Raw genomic sequence first — 25,524 nt, 5'->3', positions numbered from 1 at the left:
TGAGTGTATGTTTATGTTTCAAAGTTGGCAGTTGACATCTTCCCTGAACATTCCATCAATGTAAGTCAATGGGACTTTTTGGAGAGTTTGATCGGCATTTTTAGGAAAACCGTAAGTCCAATCCCTTAGAAAAGATATAGCAACTCAAGTGAGACCAGCTGTAGCTAGAAAGCTCTAGGAGGAGTAGCAGTCAGAATTTTTTTGGCGGAAGAATAATAATATGTTTATTTAGCATATCAGTATGTTGGCTCACTCAAGCCAACATAATTATTATTGTTCGAATAAAATACATTTTAAAGGACTGTGTTTTTAACTTTAAATGACTTTCTCTAAACCAACTGTCCACTTAACAAACTGCCTTTTTTCTTATCGTAGAGTTAAGTTAAAGATTATTTGTATTCCCAAAAAACAGAAAAAATGTTTTTTAATAGTTAGTTTGATAAAATAACTGTTGCATGGTTTCTGTTTGGTGGGTAAATAAAACTTTTGGATTCTCTGGCACTTTAATGTCTGCAGAGTTGTTTTATTATAACAACAAAAACAAAGACAGAGCTCAATCTTTTACAAGCACTTTTCTTTTTCTGTTGTAACCACACAGTTGGAAATAATCAATTATGAACTGGATAACTGCCAGGCTTCTTTCCTCTGCCGACTGAAAGGCCATTATTAATGGTGGTTAGAAGAAGAGCGTCTGAGTATGTCACCACAATAATGCATCGAGCTCCTGCTTCGGTTGTACAGGGACCTGACAAAAATCCAAAGCTCTTTTTTATGCACTAGATTTAATTTGTAAGAATCCTAAATGATGTCCGGCTTGTTGAAATATTTATGCTGCATGAAAATCTTAAATACACACAAAAACTCTTAGATTGGTTTGTTATCTAGGTGTAGGTCAGTAGAGTAGCCATCCAAATTGATGACTGGGTGTGTGGCTGTAGCCAAGGGCATCCTCCCTGGAAACTATAATGTACTGCTGGACAATAACTCATTTTGATAGGTCAATGTTTCCATGGTTTGTGGATAACCCAGTGTTTCGAGAATGGTAGAGATAAATTATGTGTACGGTGAAATGGGTGGAGTTACTTATTTTATTGGGTGATGCTTCTGAAGAGGTGTTTGGATGAAGGACGATTGTATTGCCATAGCTGTGCGAGGTTCTGGCAGTGCACTATACCGTGGGAAACCTTTCATTCCAATAAAGAAGAAAATATGTTAGTGTGTCTATGTGTGGGCGGGTGGGTAGAATGCTTGTGTTTAAATGTGTGTGTGTGTTTGTGTGATTAGTGCCAAAGATTGACAGTAACACAATAACTGATGTTGTAACTCTTGCAGGATCCTTGTGGGACTCTGCTGGGTGTTTCCTTAGCAACAGCACCTCACCCCATTCAGCTGAGACTCCATATAGTCCAATTGGATGCTGACTCTCAAGTGCGCTGGATTATTGATGAGATCCAAAATGGAGGTGTTCAATGTATACAGGCAACCAAATAAGGTCCATTCACAATGTTTCCTGCCAATGATACCTTGTACTTCTTAATTTCTAAATGAAAATGTACGATTGCATTGAACACAAAGTGCTTTGACCATGTAAATCATGTCACTGTATTTTGTCTTCCCTGTATTTTGTATTTATAAAAGGGGATACTGTAATGTGCAAGGCCATTATATTTATCACTTTCTTTGCCATTACCCAGCAATTCACATCACTAGGCGTATATTCCTAATTAATTCAATAGATGTAATAAGGATATGTTAACAATTTGAATTATTAAATATATATCATAATTGTATTTCATACTGTATATGTTATATTTAAATATTACAGCATTAATATATACAAAAATATTATTTTATAAAATACTTTTATTAAATCGTACCACCTGATAAAATATGAAAAAATGTCAAACATATCACATTCAGATGTAATTGATCTTTAGACTTTTTAGGTTATATGACCTATCTGACCTGCATTGATCTGATGGCATCATGCTCAGATACATCAAAGTGATTGCATGCTGTGACCCAGACCTCTCACATTGAACTTCAGCCAAAGTTATTTCACTAGCACTTTGCCGCTAGACATTTCCATTTTGATTTAACACTACAGTATGGTTCTGTTTGGGTTTAATAATGCCCTCGGTGTCCTCTGTGAAACTAGAGACATGGTAGACTGACTAACACTAACTGATCAATGTGTTTATATTTTATTATTTAACAATTACAGTATTACAATATTACAGCACGTTTCATTTGTTTAAGTGATAGTTCACACAAAAAAAGATAATTCTGTCATCATTTACTCACCCTCTTGTCATTTCAAACCTGTATAACATTCTTTCGTATGCTAAACACAAAAGAAGATATTTTGAAGAAAGTTGGTTACCAAACAGCACAGCCCCCATTCACTTCTATTGTAACTAATGCAAGTGAATGGGGGGCTGTTAACAACATTCTCCAAAATATCATCTTTTGTGTTCAGCAGAAAGTCATACAGGTTTGAAATGACAAGAGCGTGAGTAAATGATGACAACATTTCTATCTTTGGGTGAACTATCACCTAAATAAATCACCTAATCTTCTAATCATAATGGCAGCATAAATCATTTTTTGTGAGTTTAGTCATAGACACATCTCTGAGGCATATGATCCCTGGAGCACAGATCTCTTTTATAGCCAATTCAACTCTCACAAAAATGCTTGCGAGCAACCGCAAGCACACACTTCCCCGCATGCACATAAACTATAATAAAGAACACAAGATATTTTCCACAAAATTCTTTATTGTGGACTAATTTTCTCTTTTTAATTGTACTTCCCTTTACATCAATCCCCCAAGAGGTGGGAGAAGATATTGCACACAAACATGAGAAAAATCACAAGGTAATACTTCCAGTTGAGACTATCCGCTACTCTAGATATGGGGTTAGGAATGAAAAGAGGAAAGATGCAAGTTCACAAGATATAGATATATTTCATACACAACTGCAGACATATTGTTACAAGCACCCGAAGGTGTGAGAGCAGAGAGGGCACAGATCGTGAAGGCTTGAGAGGAGAGAAGTGAAGGCAAGTGTTAAATTCGGCAATAAGTGTGGTGTTTGAAGTCATTTGGATGTCTTGTTTGCAGAAGCATGTGGTTAATGTAAGATGCTGCTGCTGTCACATAATTACGGAGAGTCTAGTGTTTAGTTTGAATATTATTTTTCCACATTTCAGAAAGAGTGTATTGTTATTGTTACATGAACTTCTGAAGGGTTGGACCATGATGGAACCAAATTCACTGTTCATGTTTGTTCAAGTAGTCGCATCATCATATCACTTACACATATATACCCTAGTGTTTCAAGTACACATCAAATAACTGGAATACTGGTATAATCTGTGTATAATCTGCCCAGTCAAGTGGTGGTGTCATAAGAATTTGATGATTGGATGAGATCTTAGAATTTTCAAGACTGTGTGGCTCTTGATGAAAAGTGAAGTTTTTATGCAATAAACATTATCCAAGTGAATCATGAATTATGTCAGTCATATCCTTGCAACGATTGGTTGGCAGTAAAGAATGAGTTTCCTCTTTAGTAAAAGTAAGCAGAGAAAAATGTGAAGTATACAGCAATCCATTACACCTGCACATCATCCCGTCACTCACTCAGTCACCTAGCTATTTATAATTAATGTACAGTGTATTTATAAGAGATTACTAAAGAAAGTTTTCCGTTTTCAACTTGATGGCTCTGGCAACATTGACTAAAAAGTAAAATTACAATTGCAGATGGATGAGATTCAAATCAATACCAGCACCACTGCAAACATTAAATGCAATTTACATTTCAAACCAACCCCATTTGGAGCATGAGAAAGCTATAGTTATTGAATGAAAACAAAAACAATCGTTTTCAACTTTCACACAACTTTAAATCCATGTGAGTTTTACTTGTTAAATATTAACTGCATGGGAATGCTAGCAAATTCAAATGAATAAACATTAAATAAGGCATTGAAATATTACCGTATTAATCAGAAACAAAGGTAAAAATAAATAATCAATCTGTGCAAATAATAAGCAGCAAATATTGGAGAATTTTTTCCCTGTAAAAAAAGATGAGACAGTAAATCCAAGATGGACGGTATAAAACAATAAATGGCTATCTATTAAATTCAAGTCAGTGATTTGTTTGCTAGTCCTGGAGGAAAAGGTATGAGATGAATGTTAACTGTAGCTTTAAAGGAGTAGTTCACCTTCAAAATTAAAATTCTGTCATCATTTACACACCCTCTCGTCATTTCAAACCTGTATGACTTTCTTTCTGCAGAACACAAAAGAAGATATTTTGAAAAATGTTGCTAACAGAACAGCACCACCCCCCATTCACTTCTATTGTAACTAATGCAAGTGAATGGGGGGCTGTTAACAACATTCTCCAAAATATCTTCTTTTGTGTTTTGCCGAAGAAAGAAAGTCATACAGGTTTGAAATGACAAGAGGGTGAGTTAATAGTGGCTTTTTTTGGTTGGCAAGATTTATAATTTATAGTTGTGTAATTTAACTGCAAAGGTAGCAATCCTCACATTTATAGTATTACAACTCAGAGCTGCTAAAATATTATGTTTGTAATTGTACATATATAGCTTTAACATCGTATGACATACATGTAATGTGTTTTTTTGTGAATGTGGATCATACACAACATTTAATCTTTTTCAAATTAAGTGCATCATTTTTTTGTACATTCAGTTTAACTTTCTAAGGCATCATAACAATCCTTCAAACTTTGGTGTAAACATTTGCAATCAATGGGTTTATGCGATCCATTTATTTGTTGAAAATTTGAGTTTAGAGTACAATGTTCAGTCATTATGTATTTGTTCTGTTGTTGAATTTGCATTAATATCTTGCTGTCTATGTGTGTGTTTGAGGAGGTCAATAACTTGCTTGTTATATATACTGTATGCCAATAACGTGCTTGTTCAGTGGCAAACAAAACCAGATTCAACAGCGTAGTCCTTCATTTTTACAACCTGAGACCTCAGAAGAGATACAGTGATTGTATGGAGAAATGTTAACTAAATGTTTCTCCAGTGAGAGGTTGGAATGTAAGCCAAAATAGTTGCTTTTGTGATTGTGTGGGGTACGTCTTTTTTAAGGTTTGTTCTCCCATATACAATATCTTAACATTTACAGCTCTATCTTACATGCAGGAAAAGACTCGTCTTGCATGACCACAGTGCTGCTGCTGGCCAAAACCATAATGTTTAAATCTTGCTGCTTCTCATGGGTTTCCTGATACCACTCCCTCATTACTTCTGTATCATGAGTTGGAATAAGTGTGACCTAGAGGATAAGGAAAATATACAATTATATCCCACATCACTGCATGGTAGACATGATTTGTTGAAGAAAGTAAGTTATTGCAATATGAAATAAATTGTGATGTCATACCTGCATATTATTTCCCCACTGGCATTTTCCTTCCAATAGCGCATCCAGGACAGCCTTACTCGGCTCCTGTGCTGTTTGATCATTACCACTGACTACATAGTAGGAGGACCGGATACGTTTGAAGAACTCAGCATCGACATTCTTGGCATTGCAGTGATTTGGAATGTAAACTAAGTCCATATACATTGGTGGACAGTTGGGTACTGACATTCCACTGCTGGCCTTTGTGCTTGCTAACAACCAGGAAAAATGTATGTTAGAAAATAAACATATTGCAAACTACATTTTGACTATCTTAAAATTGTCAGGGTACAGCTAGGGTTACCTAAAGTGTTACTTTTCACTCCTCTTGATGCAGATGTATTGGTAGCATTTTTGGCATCTTTTTCCTCAATAGTCTTTTTTGGCGAAGATGTTTTCAACTCCTTGATGGCACTTGTTTTAGACAGGCTCTTGGATGTAGACGACTTGGTTTTGTTGCTGATTTTACTCTTTTTTGGCTTCCCTCCATTCTCTTTTTGGGATGCCTCCTCAGCCTTAAGAACCTCTGGATCCACCATCGAGACCTCAGGATGTGGTGGAGCAGGAGCAGGGTCTCTGGGGGCTACCGGTGGTGGGTCTGCATGACGATAAGTGAGAGTCCTATCTGTTGGTAGCGTTTCTGAGTCATCCTCAGAGTCAATATTTGCATCTGCAGTTATTGATGGGCACTCCTCAGTGCCAGGAGGAACATCAGAGTCAGTTTGAGAGGGTGCTGATTCACTTACAGAGGTTGGTGGAGTTTCCTCACATTGCTTGCTCTGTTGTTTTTCTCCAGGCGGAGGTGGTCCGCCCCCGGATTTAACCAGTGGCTTTTCTTCCTCAAGAGGATTTTCCTCATTCATGAAGTACTCAAGAGGGCTGGGGTTTATAAACGAGGGAGAAAGCTCAGTCTTTGGATGCCTATATTCACAGGAGGTCACCAAACACAAATCCACATCTCCCCGTGAATGAGAAAAACTTGGTTTGGAAGTATCTGGCCCTTTAGAACCACCATCACAGTTCTTGGTAGATTCCTCATGTTGTGAGGTGTAGGAATATGATGTGCTGCTGGAACACTTCTCTTCAGCATCTGGCTGATTGTAAGAGGGAGAATGTTGGCATGGTGATGAAACTTTGGGACTTGTGGGGGATTTCGAGTCGGTGAAGGGATTGGTCGCTAAGCCAAGTTTGAACTCATCTCTCTTTTGTGAAAAACAAGTAGGAGACAGGGTAGAAGAGGAGGGTGAAACAGGAGAAGTCTTCTCTATACTCTGCTGGGTTTCTTCTGGCTTATGTATTCCACTCTCATGGAAAAATGAGGTGGGGCTAGTTTTACCTTTGTCTGGTTCCCCATACAGGGTACTTGATCCTCCTGAAACAAGAGATGCACCAGGAGATGAGGGGGATTGATTGCGGGGGGACGCTTTTGGAGTCACAGTCTCTGAGAAAGACCCAGCATTTAGGGACATTTCTCTTGGCTCCCCATTTTGGGATGGTGTTGTAACTGATGGGGTTGACTGAGAAGCATCTGACGGGGAAATGGAGGCAACTTGGGTACTACCTGACTCTTTGAAAAGCATTGGCTTCTCCCCCACTCCTCCAGGTTTGCGCTGTTCTCCCAAGACATCTGTTCCATCTGAGGGGCTGTAATCAACTTCTGTTGGACCATTTTCAGTGGCTGTACACTGAACTCCTACTGGCACATGGTCTGGTGACTGCTTGCTAAAATCTAACGCAAATGAGTTTAGTGGAGATTCTTGTTCAAGCTCACCTAACTTGGACTGCTCGGGGGATTTTGTTTCCTGCTGTGGCATGCCAAGTTTGCCTGAAACATCAGGAGAGATTGACATTGACCAGGGACTCTCCTCTTTAGACGGTGAGACTTCGGCCTCTTGCATTGTGGTTGGAGTCTGAACAATAGAGACGGAGAGAGAGTCATCTACCTCAGTGGAATGCGGGGAGCCGACCTCAGCATGCAGTGATGGCGAGACATCATCTGTTGTTGGTTCTGGTAAAGAACTTGTTGCAAGTGATGCTGTTGAAGCAGAGGCAATGTGAGAAAATGTATCCTCTGCAACAGCTTCGTCAACCGAAGTGCCAGACTTATCAGATGTGGTTCCCTCAGATATGGACATTTTGGTATCTTCTTTAAATGTTGCAAAAGGGTTTGTCTCAGACACACTTTCGACTTTAGGTGGTGGCATTGATGATGTAGAACTGTTGTCAGTTGCTGGCATTTTATCATTAATGTCAAGCTCAAAATGTGACTTTTCTTCTTTGGTTGAGATTGTTTCAAGACAAGGTGATTGCACCTTTTCCACTTGTGAAATGGGCACCACTTCATCAATAGGGCTAGCCTGTTTGGGAGAATATTCTTTATCACTTGTGATGTCAACAATAATGGGACCTTGGGGCGTGTAATTTTCATCTGTTGGTGGAGTGCCATCTTTCTCCTCCACTGGGGATTGATAGTAAGGTGTATGACCTGAGGACTGAGGAGATAAAGGACCCTCTAATGTTTTGTCCTCTGGACTGTATGAGTCCATTTCTTTTAACAATCCTGCAAGTGTGGTGCCCAGCTCAATTGGTGAAGACACGCCTGTATGAACATAGTCAATGTTCATATTTTGGTCGCCAGAAGGTGACCTGACAAAAGGCATGGTTGAAGTAGTATCACTAAGTCTGTCTGAACCAAATGAGAATTTATCTTTATCTAAACACTCCATGACAGATTTGTCTTCCTCCAGTGAAGATGGTGGTGAAATTGTGGAAGCTGATGCATGATAATCATGGCCCTCAGTGGCATCACTCTTTGATTGATCTAACTCAGGAAGATCTTTGAGAGGTGAGAGTGTCTTTATTTCATGATCTGTGGTAATACCATACTTTACAAAATCTTGGGAGGGAGAATCACTTTCATCATTCGTGGTCTCATCACTCATCACATCTCTTGGAGTTGACATTTCATCCATAGGAGTCGGAACACTTGAGATCTCAATTGTGGACTGAGTGTGTCCAGATGTGGTATACTCTTCTGGAGGCTCATATCGATTTTCATCATCAGACGCAGCTTCACTTTCTGAACCTGCTGGCAGGGTTTCACCATGAAAAGAAGGTGTGGGAGAAACCGGTGCAGAGAGCTTTGATGGTGTGGTTGCACCTAAACCCTGCTTCTCAGTTTCTTGGTCTTGTCTAAATTGTGATTCACCTGTGCCATTATCTAATACTCCCTTGATTTCCTGCTCCCCTTCTCGCTCTACATGATCTTTCAAATTAGTTCTTTCTTGTTCATCCACTTCCTCTATATCTCCCTTTTCTTCATAATCGCCGGTCTCATATGACTCTTCCAGCCCTGTTCCCTCATCCTCAAATTTTTCACTAGTGCCATTGCTTTTTTGATTGAGTTCTTGATCCCCTGGAGTACCTACACATTCCTCTTCAACTTCAGTGGTTGCTATTCCTTCATCTAAGGACTCTATAGCTTCTGGAGACTCTTTGCAAAGTGTTATTTCTCCATGTTTGACAATCTCTCCTTGATCAGAATCTTCTATGTTGGTCTGAGATAGGATTTGGTCATTTTGGACCATTTGGACCATCTCCTCTGCTTTCAAAGCCTCAAAGTCTTTGGTGAGATCTTCTGGAGAAGACATCAATGATCTCTCAGCCTCAAGAGTTTCTGTGACAGCAGCTTCAGCAGCTGGTTCTTCAGCACTAGGACCTGAGACAGAAGTTGGCGCCACTAATTCTCCAACTTCCTTTTTGACAGGTTTAGACTTAGCCTTGTCTTTAGATTTTGCAGGACTACCAGGACCCTTTCCTCTTGCTGCAACCTTTGGCTTAGGCGCAGGCTTTTTTACATCTGCTGTGCCAGTGACATTCCTTTTTAAGCCTCCAGCCTTCCTCAAATCCTTCTTAGGTTCTTTTTCATCTTTCTGTGTTTCTTTCCTTTCGTCTTTTCTGCTTTCTTTTAAAAGGGAATCTTTTTTAATGTCTCTTCTCTTTATCTCTTTTTTAGCCTCTTCTTTCTTCACCTTCTCTTCTTTTTTGGGTGTGGGTTTGACATCTTTTCTATCTGTTTCGCTCTTTTCCACTAATTTCTTTGTTTCTTTCTTTATAGTTTTTGGTTTGATCTCAACCTTCTTTTTTTCTGGTGTGTCGATTTTTGGTGTTTGCTCGGTCTTGCTTTTGATATTTGTTTCGCCAGATTTAACTTTTTTCACAGTTTTTTGCATCGCCTCTTGAGTTTCCACAGAATGAACGGAGTCAGCTTTACTATGTTTTTTTACTCTTTCAGAGGCTTCTTCTTTGGACTCTTTTTGGAGCTGTTTGCTCGGTGATGGTTTTGATGTGGACTTCAGGCTCTCCTTACTGTCTGTCTTATGTTTCATCTTTGCTTGCTTGAGTGTTGGGACTAAATCTGAAGATAGTTCTTTCTGTGTGATCACACTATGCTTGAGAAAATCTAAGTGTTTGAGTTTCTCTAGGCCTTCAAGAATGTTATTCTGTGTGGAATTACCGGGGAAAAGAACACGGACAATTTTTTCATAAGGGTTAGCAGGATGCCACACAATCAGTGATGAGATGGAAGACAAGTATGTGACTGGGAGCTCAGATTCTTTCCCATTTGGTAAAAAGATGGGCGCTTTGTCTTTTTCACTGCCAGTCCATTCTTTAAGGAAGTACTGCAACTCTTTACTATTCTTAGCTGGGTTGAGAACATACATTTCAAGCTTTCCAACCCCCATTTTCTGAAAAAGTATAATAGGATCTATAGTATTTCCTGTGTTCCTATGCAGAGGTTCAGGTTTCAAAGACAGCTTGTTTAAGTATTGTAGAGTGAGAGATGCCTCCTCAGCATTTTTTCTAACCCTGAAGTTAGCAGCAGAGTTCCCCAGGTTCTCAGGCATGTTGGCAAACATAACACCAATGTCGGGTGAAATCATATTCTTTGTCCAGTCACTGTTAGTTGTGGATCCCTGTGACTGCTCCTCCTCAAGTTCAGCAATTTTGCGCTGCAGCATGCTATTGATCCCAGGAAGGTTGTCATCTCCAATGTGTGTTAGGAGAATAGAATCCACTCGGTCAAGATGTCTTACCAGCTTCCAAAAACAAGACTTTCTATCAGATCCACCATTAATTAGCATGTTGAAGCCATTAACTGCAAACAGTGCTGAATCACCTCGGCCACCCGGGAAAATATAACAGCATGGTTTGGATAATTTTAGAAACCCTCCTGAGGTAGGGGGCTCGAGCATGTCAAACGGAGATGGGATCTCAACGGATTCTGAGAGGTACTCCGTAAATTCAGAGAGACCTTCCATTTCTGGGAGGATAGTCGGGGAGTTAAGCTTCATTTGGATGAAGTCTTGCAAGTTGTGTTTGTCGAGGTTTGAATTTTTCCAGTTACCATGTTCAGGACAGAAAAGGGTTAAGCTGGCTTTGTTGGCTGGATGTACGGTGCTTAAAAGCTCCCCAATCTGTGAGTCAAATGAAAACATTTTATTGAACAAGACAGTTTGATCCTGTAAAGGATGTTGAAATACACTGCAAGCTGAATCTTAATATCTGTTGACAGTTGCTCAAAAATCTTTACTCAACAGAGACCCTTTCAAGAAATATAAAACTGGCAAAAAAAAACAGTGACAACTACTCACCTCTTGATCTGCAAAAATGCCAATGAAGCTGGAAAAAGAAAAGGATCCTGACTGTAGAATAAGTTCGCCTGTATTTTCAAAACACTGTCCGGCCAAGACAAGCAGCTTCTGGTGAGCTGTGTCTGAGACCATCAGACGTACCTGGGCATAGACGAAATGTGTGAGATTGATTAAACATTTACATTGCCTTCAACTAATCAATGACTATCTTGCCAACAACCGAAACACAAAAATGACATGTGAACATCCTTAATTATGCAAATGTAATAATTCTCAAAAAATGTTGTGACTATTTGGATAGCAAAGAATGTGAAATCATGTTCCTCACTTACATCACAAGAATTAAGTGAACAGAAAATGTATATTTTATGACTCTGCATTAATGAGAACAAACTGCATCTTTGGTTTTCCGCCTTATTTCTTTCTCATTCTGGCGTTCTGTCCAAGCCAGAGTTTTCCAGTTTGTTGCCAGTGACTGTTCTGGGCGGTCTGCCAGACTCAGACCTACAGTGTTCTACCATATTATTAATGCAGAGTCAAACTGCAGTCACAGTGTGTGAACAAGGGTTGTGTGTGTGCGTGCATAAGTGTGAGCTTGCCTGCACTTGAGACACTCCCAAAGGGTTTTTTATGTTTGTATGTGCTAGTGAATGATGTAACAATATTCTTTTTAAAATGTAAAAAAACCTGCAGTATAATCATTTTCGAAATATGAGTCTTTTGTGTTTGTTGTTGTCAAGGCTGTAACCATGTCATGGTGTTCATGTCCCATAGGATACAAGCTGCTGTGTTTTTATTCTTATCCTCACTGTGGTTTATTTAACTTTGCCAGTGGTGTTTTAGTCGTGTTTACTTTACAGCAACCAGACACTCAAAACTAAAATGCGTTTTAGTGGCATAAATATACGTTTATGTAAAGGCATTGTAGTGTGGGGGGGGGGGGGGTGGAAGTGTACCTCAGTGCTAACAGCTTCATCTGATGGATTAATGAGCACCACCGTCTCCAGCACATTGCTTTTGTGGTGCAGACTCTTTTGCCCTGCAAATAAAATGTATTTTATGAGAAACAGGATGCACATGCATTTCTTCGAGCACTTTACTGTTATTCGCTTTTCAAAGAGAAAATTTTGTTTTTCTGTATATAAAAATGCTTTTCCGAGACATGCTAATCACAATGTGGCCCATACAAACACTGTTACCTAAACCACAAAGTCAAGCGAGGAAATACATTTAGCAAGAAATTAAATTCTGGGAAAAACCTTATGTGTGGTCTGTTATTTTCCTAAAGACAAGGCATCATTTCCTGTCCAGCACACTTCCTTCAGCTCTTAGTGTCATATATATTCGCATGTGTGTGTCTTATGTGACAGCTGTGCCACATAATTGCCTACTGTGTACTCATGCACAAAAAATACTCTCTCCTTCCCTCCTCATTTCTTTCTCTCTGCTCTATTGACACAGATACCTAATTAACCTCTGCCATTCTTCCAGCAAATTGTCATCCTTTCTCAACTCATAGCTTCCAGTAGGTCTATTCCACCGTGGTTTGTTCCTGTTTGCTCTTTTCTTGAATTTTGTGTTACCCATATGTCCTCTGACATCAGCGCCGCCGCTCCCACCACGCGAATCACGCACTGTGCGTAGGGCACCAAGTGCTGAGGGGGCACCAAAAATAGCCAGATGAAAAAAAAATTTTTTAATCTAATATTATTTCATTAGACTATAGAAAAATAATTAGGCAGACATATTTTAGCCATGTATATGTAAAAAAAAACGGCCGAACAATCCCATATCACCCCATCCACACCACCACCCGCCCATGTACGGTCCGCGCGGCAGTGCCGGTTGATCGCCCGTGCGCCTGACGCAGTTTGATAGACGGTAGCCTAGGCAACTTATTTGGAAATAGCCCCGAAAAGACAGCAGGAGTCAGGATCAGAGAAAAAAAAGAAAAAACTGCGAGATGATGCCCGTGCATGACTTGCAGGTAAGTCCATGTTTAATCAAATTAAATTCGGGAAATGTGCATGATGTGGTGATACTGAACGTAATGCGTGTCGAACTTGTGTAACGGAGGCCAGCTAGTGAAAGGCAATGCAGTGTGTAAACCTCACTACCCAACCAGCAAAGACGCTTTAGCCTCCTCGTTAGAGCGCTCGTCTCCCATTCGGACCGACGTCAGTTCGAAGCCTGTGCCGGGCGGGGCGAGTAACTTTAGTTTCGGTGCAGCTTGCAATCTGAATTGAGATTTTACTGTTAAACATTTATAGTTTTTTGTTTTGCTATTCTGTTTACTGAAGAAAAGTTTGCACCTTTAAGAGGGGGGGGGGGGGGCATCATAATGGAATTATGCTTAGGGCACCAAAACGGCTAGCAGCGGCCCTGTCTGACATTGTGACAACAATGTTCAAACTGTTTCATTGATTCAGCCTCTGGTTCTATCTAATTTTAACCTAATATCCTGTCCATATGACTCATGATAAATTCAAGTAAAAATCTACCCATCCCATCCGTGAGGGTAAATCAATCCTATTATAAATTCATCAAGCTTTACAGATGCGGTGTGGCTGTAAGCATCCATGAAACAGCAGGACTGTCAGCAAAGCATGTGCGATTACTGCAGAGGTCTATAAGCCCATAGTTATGTCAGCCTCATCACTTACTCACAGACAACTCAAAACAGTCAAACGCAATAAAATATAAAATCAGGAAAATATTAAGTAAAAAATATCCCAAAGATTAAAAAACACCTAGCCATACTGTTAGTCGATAGCTTGCCCTTTTGTGTCTTTTAAATGAATTTTCAGAACACATTGTTCTCAGTGTTAGATGGAGAGATTTCCAGAGCCTAGGAGCCACAACAAAAAAAAGCATGATCACATTTTGTCTTAAAACGTGACCTTGGAATAATTCAAAAGTCCAGGTCAGATGACCTTAGAGACCGACCGGACACAATAGATCCTGGATATAAGAGGGTGCCTGACCATGCAAGGCTCTGTAAGTAATAACTAGAATTTTAAAATGCACTCTAAAAGCAATAGGAAGCCAATGAAGGTCCTTAAGTATTGGAGTAATGTGGGACCTCTTACCGGACCTAATCATAAGCCTTGCAGCTTCATTTTGTACAACTTGCAGTTGATTCATGGAGGATTCATTCAAACAGGTATACAGAGATAAAGGCATGAATAAGCATCTCCGTCTAGTTTTTTTTTGAGACAATAGATCAATTCTGAGTTTACATGACTATTAAGATACAAGGCTCTGTCAAATATGACACCCAAGTTTCTCCAAGTTTGGGTCAGAGAGAGCTAAACCCTCCAAAAACTGCGTAAACTTGGGGGTAATGTTGTCAGGGGCAAAGATCATCACCTCAGTTTTATCTTTATTAAGTTGTAAAAAATTGAATGATAATATGCTTATATCTCTCCATTTTCAGTGCATTCCCAGTCTTTCATTTTATCATTTCTGATTCCTGTTTTCCCTCTCATCTTTTGTAAACAAGGGGCATTTAGAATTACCACAGAGGCAGAGCAGTAATTTGACAGCTTTACTTTAGCAATCCAACATCATGTCTGAGACCCCAGATTCAGAAATGGGTAACTCTCTCTGATCATCAGCAAACGTGAGGTGGGGTTCCTTTGGGAAAACCTGCCTCATCAAGATCAACTGAAGAATGGAGGGGGAAGGTAAGGATAGAATGAATAAAAGGATGAAAATTTGAATCAAATGAGGGAGACGTTCGTTTTAAAATGCATCAGATTTAGACTGGTATCTGCATAGCAAGGTAGGGAAGAGGCGTGGGTACTTTATGTGGAACACAGTGTAGCTGTCTACAGAGGTTCTGCAGTGCTCTGTGATATACTGCAGTTTAGCTGCAGATATTCTCCAACCTCATTCAATTTTCTCTGTCTTTCAGGTCTGTAGGTGGCAAAACCTGTCAGGAGTGCTATGTCTGTGTGGCCCAACCTTGAGCAAGAGGAAACGCGGGATTATTAAAGGTTTGCCTCACATCGGGGGTACCTATTTATGTGACAAAAACAGCTGCTCTCTGGAACTCCACAAAGATGGAGAGATAAAAACGTCATTAGATTCAGTGGTGCGAACTACAGCTCTGAGAATTACAACACGCTCAATAGCAGAGAGTTTTCCTCTCCCCTTGGAAAATCTAACTGCTGCCACTGACTATTATCCACATGGGTGGGTAAAATGGTGCTTTTAACATGAGTCCCTTGCCACGCCTTGATTTTCCAGACTTGACGTAAGACTGCGCTCTTTTGGGATTTTTTTACAAATCTATTGTTCTTATAAACACCACCATACACAAAATTGTATATGCTTCTGTTAATGTAATGGCCTTAAAGGGATAGTTCACCTATAAACAAAAATAATAATGTTATAATTTACTCAACCTCTTGTCACTTCAAACCTTTATGACTTTCTTTCTTCTGCAGAACACAAAAGAAGATATTTTGAAGAAAGTTGGTTACCGAACAGTACTGGCCCACAGATAACAACATTCTTCAAAATATCTTCTTTTGTGTTCTGCGGACGTTTGAACTAGAATTGCTAAAATTGTGCAACTAAATTAACATAATAATTCATTATATATATTTCAGATAGCTACAAACCCTAAATTATTTTGCTGATGTCATTCACACTGGAATGTCAAAAAGCTGGCATACTTCATTGCTTTTCGATTCAGGACGTCTCAGGTTCAGTATTGGTTTACCTGCACGCTTGCTTTAATCTGCTACCCTCATTGAACTTTTAACTCACCCCCATTGTCCCGATTTTAACTCGCACAGTCTGTGATACTAATACAGACTGAACAGCCTTCGGGCAGCTGACCATCTAATAACAGTCATCACAAACACGCATAAACAAAACACACATCCACACAAAAGCATTGCCATAAACGTGAAACTTGACTTCTCCCTCGCCTTGTCTCTCTGTACATATTCTGCTCTGCCCTTTTAACAAAATACCAAAATGGGATTTTACATAAGGTATAAATACATAAAGGCCCTTTCAAACAACAAAACAATATTCATCTTAAAGACATAAAATTATTAGCTTTCCAGCCCTGACCTTTGCCGTCTCACAAGCAAAGAGTGCTGGATAAAAGATTAATGTAAAAAAAACATTAATCTAGCCATAACATAAACTACTGAAAAGCGAATTAACCAGAAAACCAGATTATATCAAGCAGCATCCTATTACATGATGATATAGCATCATATTGTATTACAATGCCAATTCATATTCTGTACGGTAACATTATCCTATACAGTTAATTTTAATCATATCACAGAATTTCTGATGATCACTCACTGTATACATACACAGTGGGCACAGCAATCAAAGTTAAGTGCTTATTGATTACTTTACAGAAGCTGATGCTTTGCTATTGATCACATACTGCACTGTCTGTTCCTGTGTGCATTTGCTGAACTATGATAGCTGATCTAACATTAAACCTCCAGGCACTGTTTGAAGGCTCAAACTCTAAAGCAAGGAAACAATTAAAGTGTCAAGCACCATATGGACATCGGCTAAAGTGATGTGCCTATGTGATATGAATAAGCATGTGTTTATTTGTGTATGTGTGTGTGGGTCCACATGTTAATTTATATTTCAACACCGACCACACTTAGCTACAAATCACTCCCCCCTGCAATTTATCTGTAACCCTTCAACAGAGACTATATTCTGCACTAAGATTACTAGTGTTAAAAATGCTTTGAATGTTATCAGAAGTATTATAATACTGACATTGCTACTGACATTGCTGTTAAAAAATAATAAACAAAAAAGAGTAACAATAAAAGGGGTTGATACAAAATTATATGAAAATTATCCAGACATCCACTGGGTAAAAGTTGGATGCCTAATGCTTTTTTGCACCCTTAATAATTCCTTTGTTAATTGTCTAAAAAGCCTCTTTAAGCAAACACTCACTGAGCAATACATTAATTTATGCAAATGAATCAACAACGGGAAGTGCACAGGTTTATCCTACAAAGAGGATTAGTAGCCAATGATACATCCGTCTTTGTCCTCCGCCGAAAGGCATTCAGATTAAGAATAAGAATCCCAAACTGGATTCTGATGATCTCAGCAAAGTAATGAGATTTGCTGGCAGACAGCAGAGCCTGCACGCTCAGTTATGTCCTTTAATAACAGATAATAAAAAACAAAGATGATGAGCGCACATTTTTGAGAGCAATTTGTGTATTGATCAAATATGTCCCTTACGATTGCCATTGAACTTCCACCGTTTCCAGCTTGTAAAAATAATTTATATGACTGTTGTCATATAGGAAGCCTAATAGGAAGTTTAATCAGAATTTTCAGTAATATAGAAGTTTAAAATTTGCTTTATAATCAATTATTCAAGTGAATGGTGTTTTGAAGCCATCATGCTAAAATATGATCATTCTGAAAGCATTTTGAAATTGAATCCCATGGACATTTGTTCATAAGCAGACAAAACCTTAATCTTCAGATGAAGATTGAATGAACAATCATAGTAACAAACAATTCTCTATAGATTAAACATGGTATGTTTGACTAAATTCAGATATACCTGTTCAATTAGAATAAGGCAACTGAAATAGTCATATAACCTGCATGTGTAACATGACAATGTTACATTTCCTAGTGTGCTACATTCCCTTAACTCTATGTGTTTCATGTGTCTAAAATACCTCCTTTGAATCAGAATGGTGCAATATACAAATGAATCAAAATCCATATATGTTCTGCACTTTGCATTTATACAGTGTGGATTAAGATATTCTGGAAAAAATAAATTGTAAATATGACGTTCTGTGACAAACCACATTAGATTCTGTTATTAAAATCAAATCACCAATTAATTATTTATTCAAGTGAATGGTGTTTTAAAGCCTGTATGCTAAAATATTATCTGACGGCATTTTGTGCAAGCCTTTTGCGCAAGTTCAAAAGCAGATAAAACCTTAGTCTAGACTTTTTCAGCTATTTACCACACATTTAGTTTTTATCCTTTTTCATCCCATGCATACAGTAGTATGTTCTGCTCTTTGGATCTATACATTGTGGATTGAGATATTCTGGAAAAAACATTGGAAATGGATGACGTATTGTGACAAGCCACATTAAGATTCTGTTATTAAAATTCAATCACAGCTTCAAAGAATGACTGGCATAGTGCTTACTCATGCTGATTATGTTAGTTTCCTATTACACTGTAACAATATTTTTACTGATATTTATTTACTTTTATTTATTGAGTTTTCATAAATAATGTCCCAAAAATGTTTTTCAAAATTATTACTTTTGAAATATGGTCAAAAACCATAAAAATACCGAAAAAGACTGCACATTTACAAGAAAAGCATGATAAACACGTAATTTTACAGGAAATTTTGAGTGTATTTATGGCGCCCCAGTTGCCAGTTTTGCGCTCAAAAACTGTCAAATTACAGAAAAAGACTGCAACTTTACACAAAAAAAAATTAGAACCCATGTCATTTTACAGATTTTTTTTTATTTTACAGAATATTTCTGGTGCCCCAGCTGCCAGTGTAAAAAATAACCGTGCTTGCTTTTTATTGTAAGATTATTAAACTCAGATCAATTTATCTCATCAAAAACTGCTACAAAAAAACTGGCTGGGCTTAGAGCTGGCTAAGGGATAAAAAGTGACCATATCATGTTCAGCCTACCTCTCACATCGGCTGAAAACCTGGCAGAGTGTCGAGAAACAAAAAGCTTCAGCTCCTGGTCCAGGTTACAATCAATAAGATTTGTGTCCCATGAACGAATTCCTGCAAGTCAGAATGAAAAAGCATAAAATGTGAACTGTATAAACATTACTAAAACCTCTGAGATTTGTTCTTTATACATTGACCACACAGACTGTTTGCAACAAGGCTTACAATAAGCTAACCAAGTCTAAATAAGAGACAAGAAATATATAGAAAAAATATGTATTGCATTTTTCTGTAAACTGAGCATTGCCTCTTTTCAATGATAAGATTGTCTCTGACATTTTTGTCAGAGTTAGTTATTCACATATGTATTCTCATTTACTCATGTCATGGACGTCTGTGCTCATTCTAATAAACAAGTTATGGTCAATGCACGTAAATTAAAAGTTAAATTAAAGCAATATTTATTGTAAAGCTTTATCTAATTTATCTAATATCCTCAAAAGTGGTAAAAATGCATACACATACAATGCCAGACCTGGCAAATGCACTCTTGATACAAAGAAAATCAGGATGCACTAAAAAGTTGAATGTACTACGTAGGCGTGTTTGTAATTGTAATAATTCTGCATTTTTACGTGCACAGTGTTTTGCTTATAGGGACCGTAACTACAGATGACGTTTGTCACATGGTCACACCAATAACCGAAACGCCCTTTTGGCATGCAAACAAGGCCCTTCTGACTATCCGTAGTCACTGCAGTGCGGACAGCGCCACGCCCACAAGCCGGTGTCGGACAAGACAGGAGTGACTGAGCTGAATGTAAGGATGATAAAGGGATGATAATCGATCAGGATGCGCTGCAACCATGTCTCCTGGATAAAGTTATGGCTTTCCTTGCAGTCGTGCGCAGCTGTTGCCAACGTAATGTTAGTCAATGCGCTTTCTTTTTCAATTACTGGGTGTGTTTCATTCAGTGAAAAATGGAAAACGTTATTTACAATAAACGGAAGAGGAAAAATCTCCCTCGTGCATTCTCATTTTAATACTAAAACAGAACAGGACCAAAAGGACAGTCTGGGAAACAAAGAACCGACGCGCCCCACATCAAATCAAAGCAGACGCAGTCGCAGTGATAAGCATTGACGCACTATAAATACACATGCTGAATCATACTAGAGAAAGGTTAAAGAACTAAGGAACTGAACTTCATCGTAGGACAATGGCCAGCAACAACATCATGCTCGTCGGATGAGCTGCGCACGCCCTATGAAAACAGACATTGGTAAGAATGGTGCTGATGATGTCTTTGGGAAACGAGGTGGCGCGATGCGATCCGTTTGATAAGACGTGCAACACTCGCCAGTCACAAACAGGGAGGGGCTGCGCTACAGTTTCCACCTACATATTCACTCAACAAAGAATCCCAATAACACGACGCAGGGAAAGTTTCCCGCGGTCTCCAAAAATATAAATGTATAGTCCCAGTTCTAAAATAATCCGCTGTTCTGTCTGCACCCCAAAGTGGGTTCAAGGTTATAGAACTAAAGTTGACGAAGAGGACACGCAGCCTAAGATAAATCCAAACAAAATGGTTTTGTATGTATAAATAACACAGAAATGTCAGCCGAGCTACCTTTCTCAATGTCCGCAATGGCACACTTCAGATGTTCTTCGGTGACCAGCTCTCCGATCACCACCAGCAGGTAATATTTGCTGTCGTCGAAGTGCTGTTTCGAGGATGTGGGTGATGCAGTGTTCCTGATGCTACTGGCACCGCCGAAGGGTGCGGGGGTATCTACAGGATCAACTAGCGTCGCCATTCTCTCAGACACTCATATGCATTCACTGGCGCACTCACTGCCTCTGTCCGGCAACCTGAAGCTGGCTGGGATCTGAAGCCGAGCGACGGGGTGCAGAAGGAGTGGCCCGACTTTTATATCGCCAGACTGTGTGTGTCATAATCATGAGGAACTACTGGTGCTGCCTCTCCTCTCACTCTCATCCAAATGATGTCACGCAGCAAATGAGAAAACTGCGCGGGTCCAGTCGGAACCTTGAAAAGATTTAAGAATAAATATATGAATAAAATATGTTTTACATACGCAATGAAATTACGTGGATGGATGTATCAATCGAACTGCGAACGAATATTCATAAAATTATTTAATTAAAAAGTAAGACTATTTTGAAATTGTGTATATAGCCTACTTATACTGTAGGCCTATGAATATTTGATTTGCAAAAACAGACAACTGTTATGTTATATGGCTTTATTCTGTTTTGTGTTATTTAGCTGTTTTTATTTCATTTGTATCAAATCGAATCAACTGCAGTTCGATGGATGTATTGTTTTTTCTTTACATTTAGGCTTTTAACAGACACGTGTATCCAAAGCGACTCACAGAGAAGAGAATGAAGCAATACGTCAATAGGAGGAAATAATACAATTAATGCTTATACCAACATACTACAAATACCATGCATATGTATAGGTATTTTCTTTTTATTGGTGTTATGTAGTTATGAGAAGAAATATACACAATTTCAAAATAGTCCAAAGTCTTATTTTATTATATGCAAGATATACTATCAAAGTATGTATCTTCTTTTAGAGTGAAGGGAAGAAGCAAAGCTGTTAAGTTTAGCTTTGCTCATTTGTCCAGAGATGGTGATAGTCCTTGTCTCATCTTGATGATGTCATGTCAGGCAGCGCCATGGCATCTTTCATGTTCCCGTTTATTATTGTGCTGTACTGCAGCAGTGTAATTGGGTTCACCTGAAACTGTCTATTTCAGCATTTTCATATTAATAAATGGTAAATGCCAGACTTTCATTTTAAAATGTAGTAATATTGTGTTTGTTTTGAGTTTTATAGCCTACTGGGTTATTATATTTACAGGATTATTTCCATTTTTAATGATGAAATACTTATGTCAACTCACAATCTAGTTTTCAAAAATGATTTTTTTTGCAGTGCAGTGCATGTGTAAATATTTCAGGAGAATAAATCTGTATGTCAGTTATTGCAGTGTTTCCTTCAGCCTTTGGGAAGTAGGGCATCACCACATCAAACATTAATTATGATACAGCTGGATAAGTGAAAGCCTGATATAAATATATTATAGTATAACCATATGTGAGCCAATTAGAGGTGGATTGGTTGGTAAGGTAAATTCAGATGAGCTGTAAACTTTGAGTTGATGAAATGTGAAAAATGTAGTATTGAAAGTATATGCAATCATGATCGCATATGTCTCTAAATGTGGCTGTGTGTAACAAAATCAGATGGTGACCGAATTCTTCTTTGTAAAGTCTATAGAATGAAATCAGGATACAGAGCGAAGGAAGAGAATGAAATTATTTCAGCAGCAATTATGTTGAGTGGTGTCTATCATGACAACAGCATTTGTTGCTATGGTAGCTGCTCCGTAGGGACCACGAGTCCAGTGCTGCATGGGGCAGCAGATTAAAAATGATTATTAACATGGAGATGCCCGGCTCGCATGACTAGTGCATGATGTGTACACATTTTACCAATTTTTGTAGTTCATTGTTCAATCCTTGTATTTATATTTCTCCCCCCAAATAGTCACAAAAATATAACAGAAAAACACTGTATGCATCACCTATAATCTATTTTATTTATTTTTTGCTTCTGACATGGCATGGTTTTGTGTAAAACATACACCATCCTATCTTACATCCTATATAATTATAGTGGTGTGACAAGAAAAGAACAAGACAATCCTCATTTGTCCATTTAGGGCTGGTAGGTGAACATTAAGTGTGTGTGGGGTTTTGATGAGTCACAGGAACCTCCCACTGAGCTGTCTTGCCCTCTGCACCATTGTTTAGACGGCAGGATGCAGACACTGTCTACTATTGTCACATCAATAACCATATGGGTTAAATAAGGCAACAGAAAGGGCCAATAAAATAGATTACATAACCAAAACTTCTAATATTCTGAATCATTGCCTCTTGACATAGGGTCGTATTCATCTTCCAAAAGTAGCTCCTAAGCTGAAACTCAAAAATAATGTGTCAGTCCAAATTTTTGGAATTCGATATATGTAAACTTTAAGTTAGAGGTACTCACAATGACTCATAAGTCACAATAAGACCTGTCATGAATGATTCAGGAATTAGATGCAGGGTTCAACAAGATTTATTCAATACAGGTTGTAGACACTGGAAATAGCAAGAGCAAACACACAATGGCACACCAGTGCGACAGAAGGGAGAACTCGCTAGAATGTCCAGGTAGGGAAGTGGGGCAGGTGGCCTGGGCGCTCTGCAGTAAAGACCAGGGAGAAGTGGCAAGGAAAGAAGCCTCAGGGACGCTTAGGTCTGTGGGGGAAAAAGTATTCAACAGCACTCTCTCTGGGTAAAAAATATCTGTTTCAGGAAGGCAGAGGGACACAAGTCGAATGTGAGCCATGGTCACTGGGGCAAAATAAAGAGTAGACAAAAGGCAGACACCCGGCGGTGGTAAACAGCACTGGAGCCTGGACAAGACAATGTGATTAATAATTAGATTTCAAGACAAGGTGATTAATAACTAGGTTTCAAGATTTATACCGGAACCAAACTTCTCTCCTCTGCGCCAAAACCTTCCTAGTCCACTAGGTACTGCCCACCTCTGCCCCGGCGACGGATGTCCTGTAAATCTCCTGACCAAAAGGCAGGAGAGCCATCCACTAGTTCAGGGGGGGGATGGGATAGTTGCTGGCAGGATGGAGAGGAAAACAAAGCACAGGCTTGACCCTGGACACATGGTGAACCCGACCAAGGACGGGGGGGGGGAGTCTGAGCCTGAGGGCCACCGGATTAACCACCTTAGGGATGAGGTATGGACCAATTGACTTAGGTGACAGCTTGCTAGAAGGCGCCCGGAGAGGTAGGTCCTTGGTAGAGAGCCATACCCGCTGACCACAAATAAAGGCTAAGGGAGAGGACAGGTGGTGATCAGCCGCTGCTTTGGTCCGTCCTTCTGTTCGGGGCAGAACCCCTCTGGCCCTCTCCCAGGGGCAGCGGCAGCACTGGACGAAGGCCAGAGCAGACAGGATCCCAGCATCGGGTTCCTGTGACGGAAACAAAGGAGGCTTATAACCAATGGTACACTCGAAAGGAGGTGTGGGCATACTCTACCGGTGAGATCGGAGTGTACCAGGAACTCGGGTTGGAAGATGTCAGATAGGCAAGCATTCTACCCAGATCCTGGTTGACCCGCTCACATTGAAAACCAGATCTGTCTGCAAAACTCTTTCCAGAACCGGGAAGAAAACTGAGGGCCCCATTGGACACAACTTTAACCGGCAAGCCATGGAGGCGGAAGACGTGTTCAGCTGGATAAGCGGTGGGGTGCTTGGGGAGGGGAATGAAATTAACCGCCTTGGAGAAGTGATCCACCACAGAAAGGACCACGGTGCTACCTTTGGAAGGAGGAAGCCCTGTGACAAAATCAAGGGCGATATTGGACCAAGTGCGGGAGGGAATGGGCAAGGGACGGAGCAGACCAGTGGGAGGGCAGTACTAGCATTGAGCATATCGGGCAGGCCAACATGAAGGGTCTGACATCAGCGGCCATAGATGGCCACCAGAAACGTTTGCGGATGGACGTTCCCCAAATTCCTGGATGGCAGACAAGTCTGGAAGAATGCCCCCACTGGAGGACATCTGAGCGCAACGCAGCCGGCACAGACAACCTGCCATCTGGGCCCTCTGCCTTGCACCTTCAGTCCGGCCTCTCTATTCTCCGTTCGTTTCCCCAGGAGAGGGCTCCGACCACCCTGGAACTGATGCGAGTGAGCATCGGGCTTGAGGTTCTTGGACCCAGGCCGGTACGAGAGGGTGCAGATGAAACGACTGAAGAAGAGTGCCCATCGGGCCTGGCGCGAGCTCAACCTCTTGGCTGACCGGATATACTCTAAGTTCTTGTGGTCTGTGCATACCAAGAAGGCCAGCGCTGCTCCCTCCAACCAGTGATGCCATGCTCCCAGGGCCAGTCTCACCACTAACAGCTCTTGATTGTCGATGCATCGACCTCAACAATGAACTGGAGTGTAGGATCGGAAAAGACAAGACAAGTGCAGAGACAAAAGTAGCAAGGACAGAAGCCTCGGGGAGACAAGGTGGCAAGACTACACCGGAGGTGACGAAACCCCCTTAGGGCCTCAGCACGATAACAAGACCATAGCGGGAATGATCCAGAGAAACCCAGGTGAAATGAGGGAAACAGAATTGAGTGCTTAACGAGGTAACGAGAGGGGCGGAGTGGAACACACGGACACCAAGCACATGGTGAACTGTCATGGTGAACAATGCACAGTGCTCGACACAACAATAACAGAGGACAAAACAGAAAACAAGTAGGTGCTAGACCCTAGAACTGAAAGACCAACTCACAAACAATTCTGAAATGGCTGTAACACTGGCTGTGACACGGTTCAATAAAAGGAAGGATGGTGGCCGGCGATGACTCTCTAGCTGAGGGCAGCCAGCAGCTCCTCCCCCGTTCCCTGCTCATCCTCTTCATGGCAGCAGGCAGCAGGCTCTGGCCCACGGCGAATTGCGACTCCGCTGCCTCATGGCAGCCATGCCACCTCGACCAAGGAGCACGAACTTCCCTCGTCCGCGCTGCCCGAACTCCTCAGCACCGCGATCACCCTCGGCAGTGAGGGCTCTCCAACAGCATGTCTCTCCTTCCTC

At 40.2% G+C, this 25,524-nt stretch overlaps 1 protein-coding gene across 1 annotated transcript; it reads right to left on the bottom strand.

Moving 5' to 3' along the window:
* Positions 1-2,766: 2,766 nt before the first annotated feature.
* Positions 2,767-20,834, bottom strand: map1b (microtubule-associated protein 1B). The gene is made up of 7 exons (XM_079477701.1): positions 20,447-20,834; positions 18,825-18,926; positions 12,072-12,154; positions 11,116-11,256; positions 5,766-10,938; positions 5,441-5,673; positions 2,767-5,332 (listed from the first exon to the last, which is right to left on the bottom strand). The coding sequence occupies exons 1-7, from the start codon at positions 20,631-20,633 to the stop codon at positions 5,177-5,179; spliced, it is 6,075 nt and encodes a 2,024-aa protein (XP_079333827.1). The 5' UTR covers positions 20,634-20,834; the 3' UTR covers positions 2,767-5,176.
* Between the last annotated feature and the right edge of the window lie 4,690 nt (positions 20,835-25,524).

The sequence above is a fragment of the Barbatula barbatula genome, assembly GCF_947034865.1.
Source record: "Barbatula barbatula genome assembly, chromosome: 2".
In the NCBI taxonomy this organism is placed as follows: Eukaryota; Metazoa; Chordata; class Actinopteri; order Cypriniformes; family Nemacheilidae; genus Barbatula; species Barbatula barbatula.
The sequence above is the reverse complement of the archived record's forward strand: the minus strand, read 5'-3'. Positions and strand labels throughout refer to the sequence as shown.

Coding starts and splice junctions, on each gene's coding strand:
- map1b (XM_079477701.1), bottom strand. CDS start 20,633: ATGGCGACGCTAGTTGATCCTGTAGATACCCCCGCACCCTTCGGCGGT. Junction 11,257..12,071: donor ATGAAGCTGTTAGCACTGAG/GTACACTTCCAC, acceptor GTCTATGCCCAG/GTACGTCTGATGGTCTCAGA. Junction 5,674..5,765: donor AGTGAAAAGTAACACTTTAG/GTAACCCTAGCT, acceptor CCTGGTTGTTAG/CAAGCACAAAGGCCAGCAGT.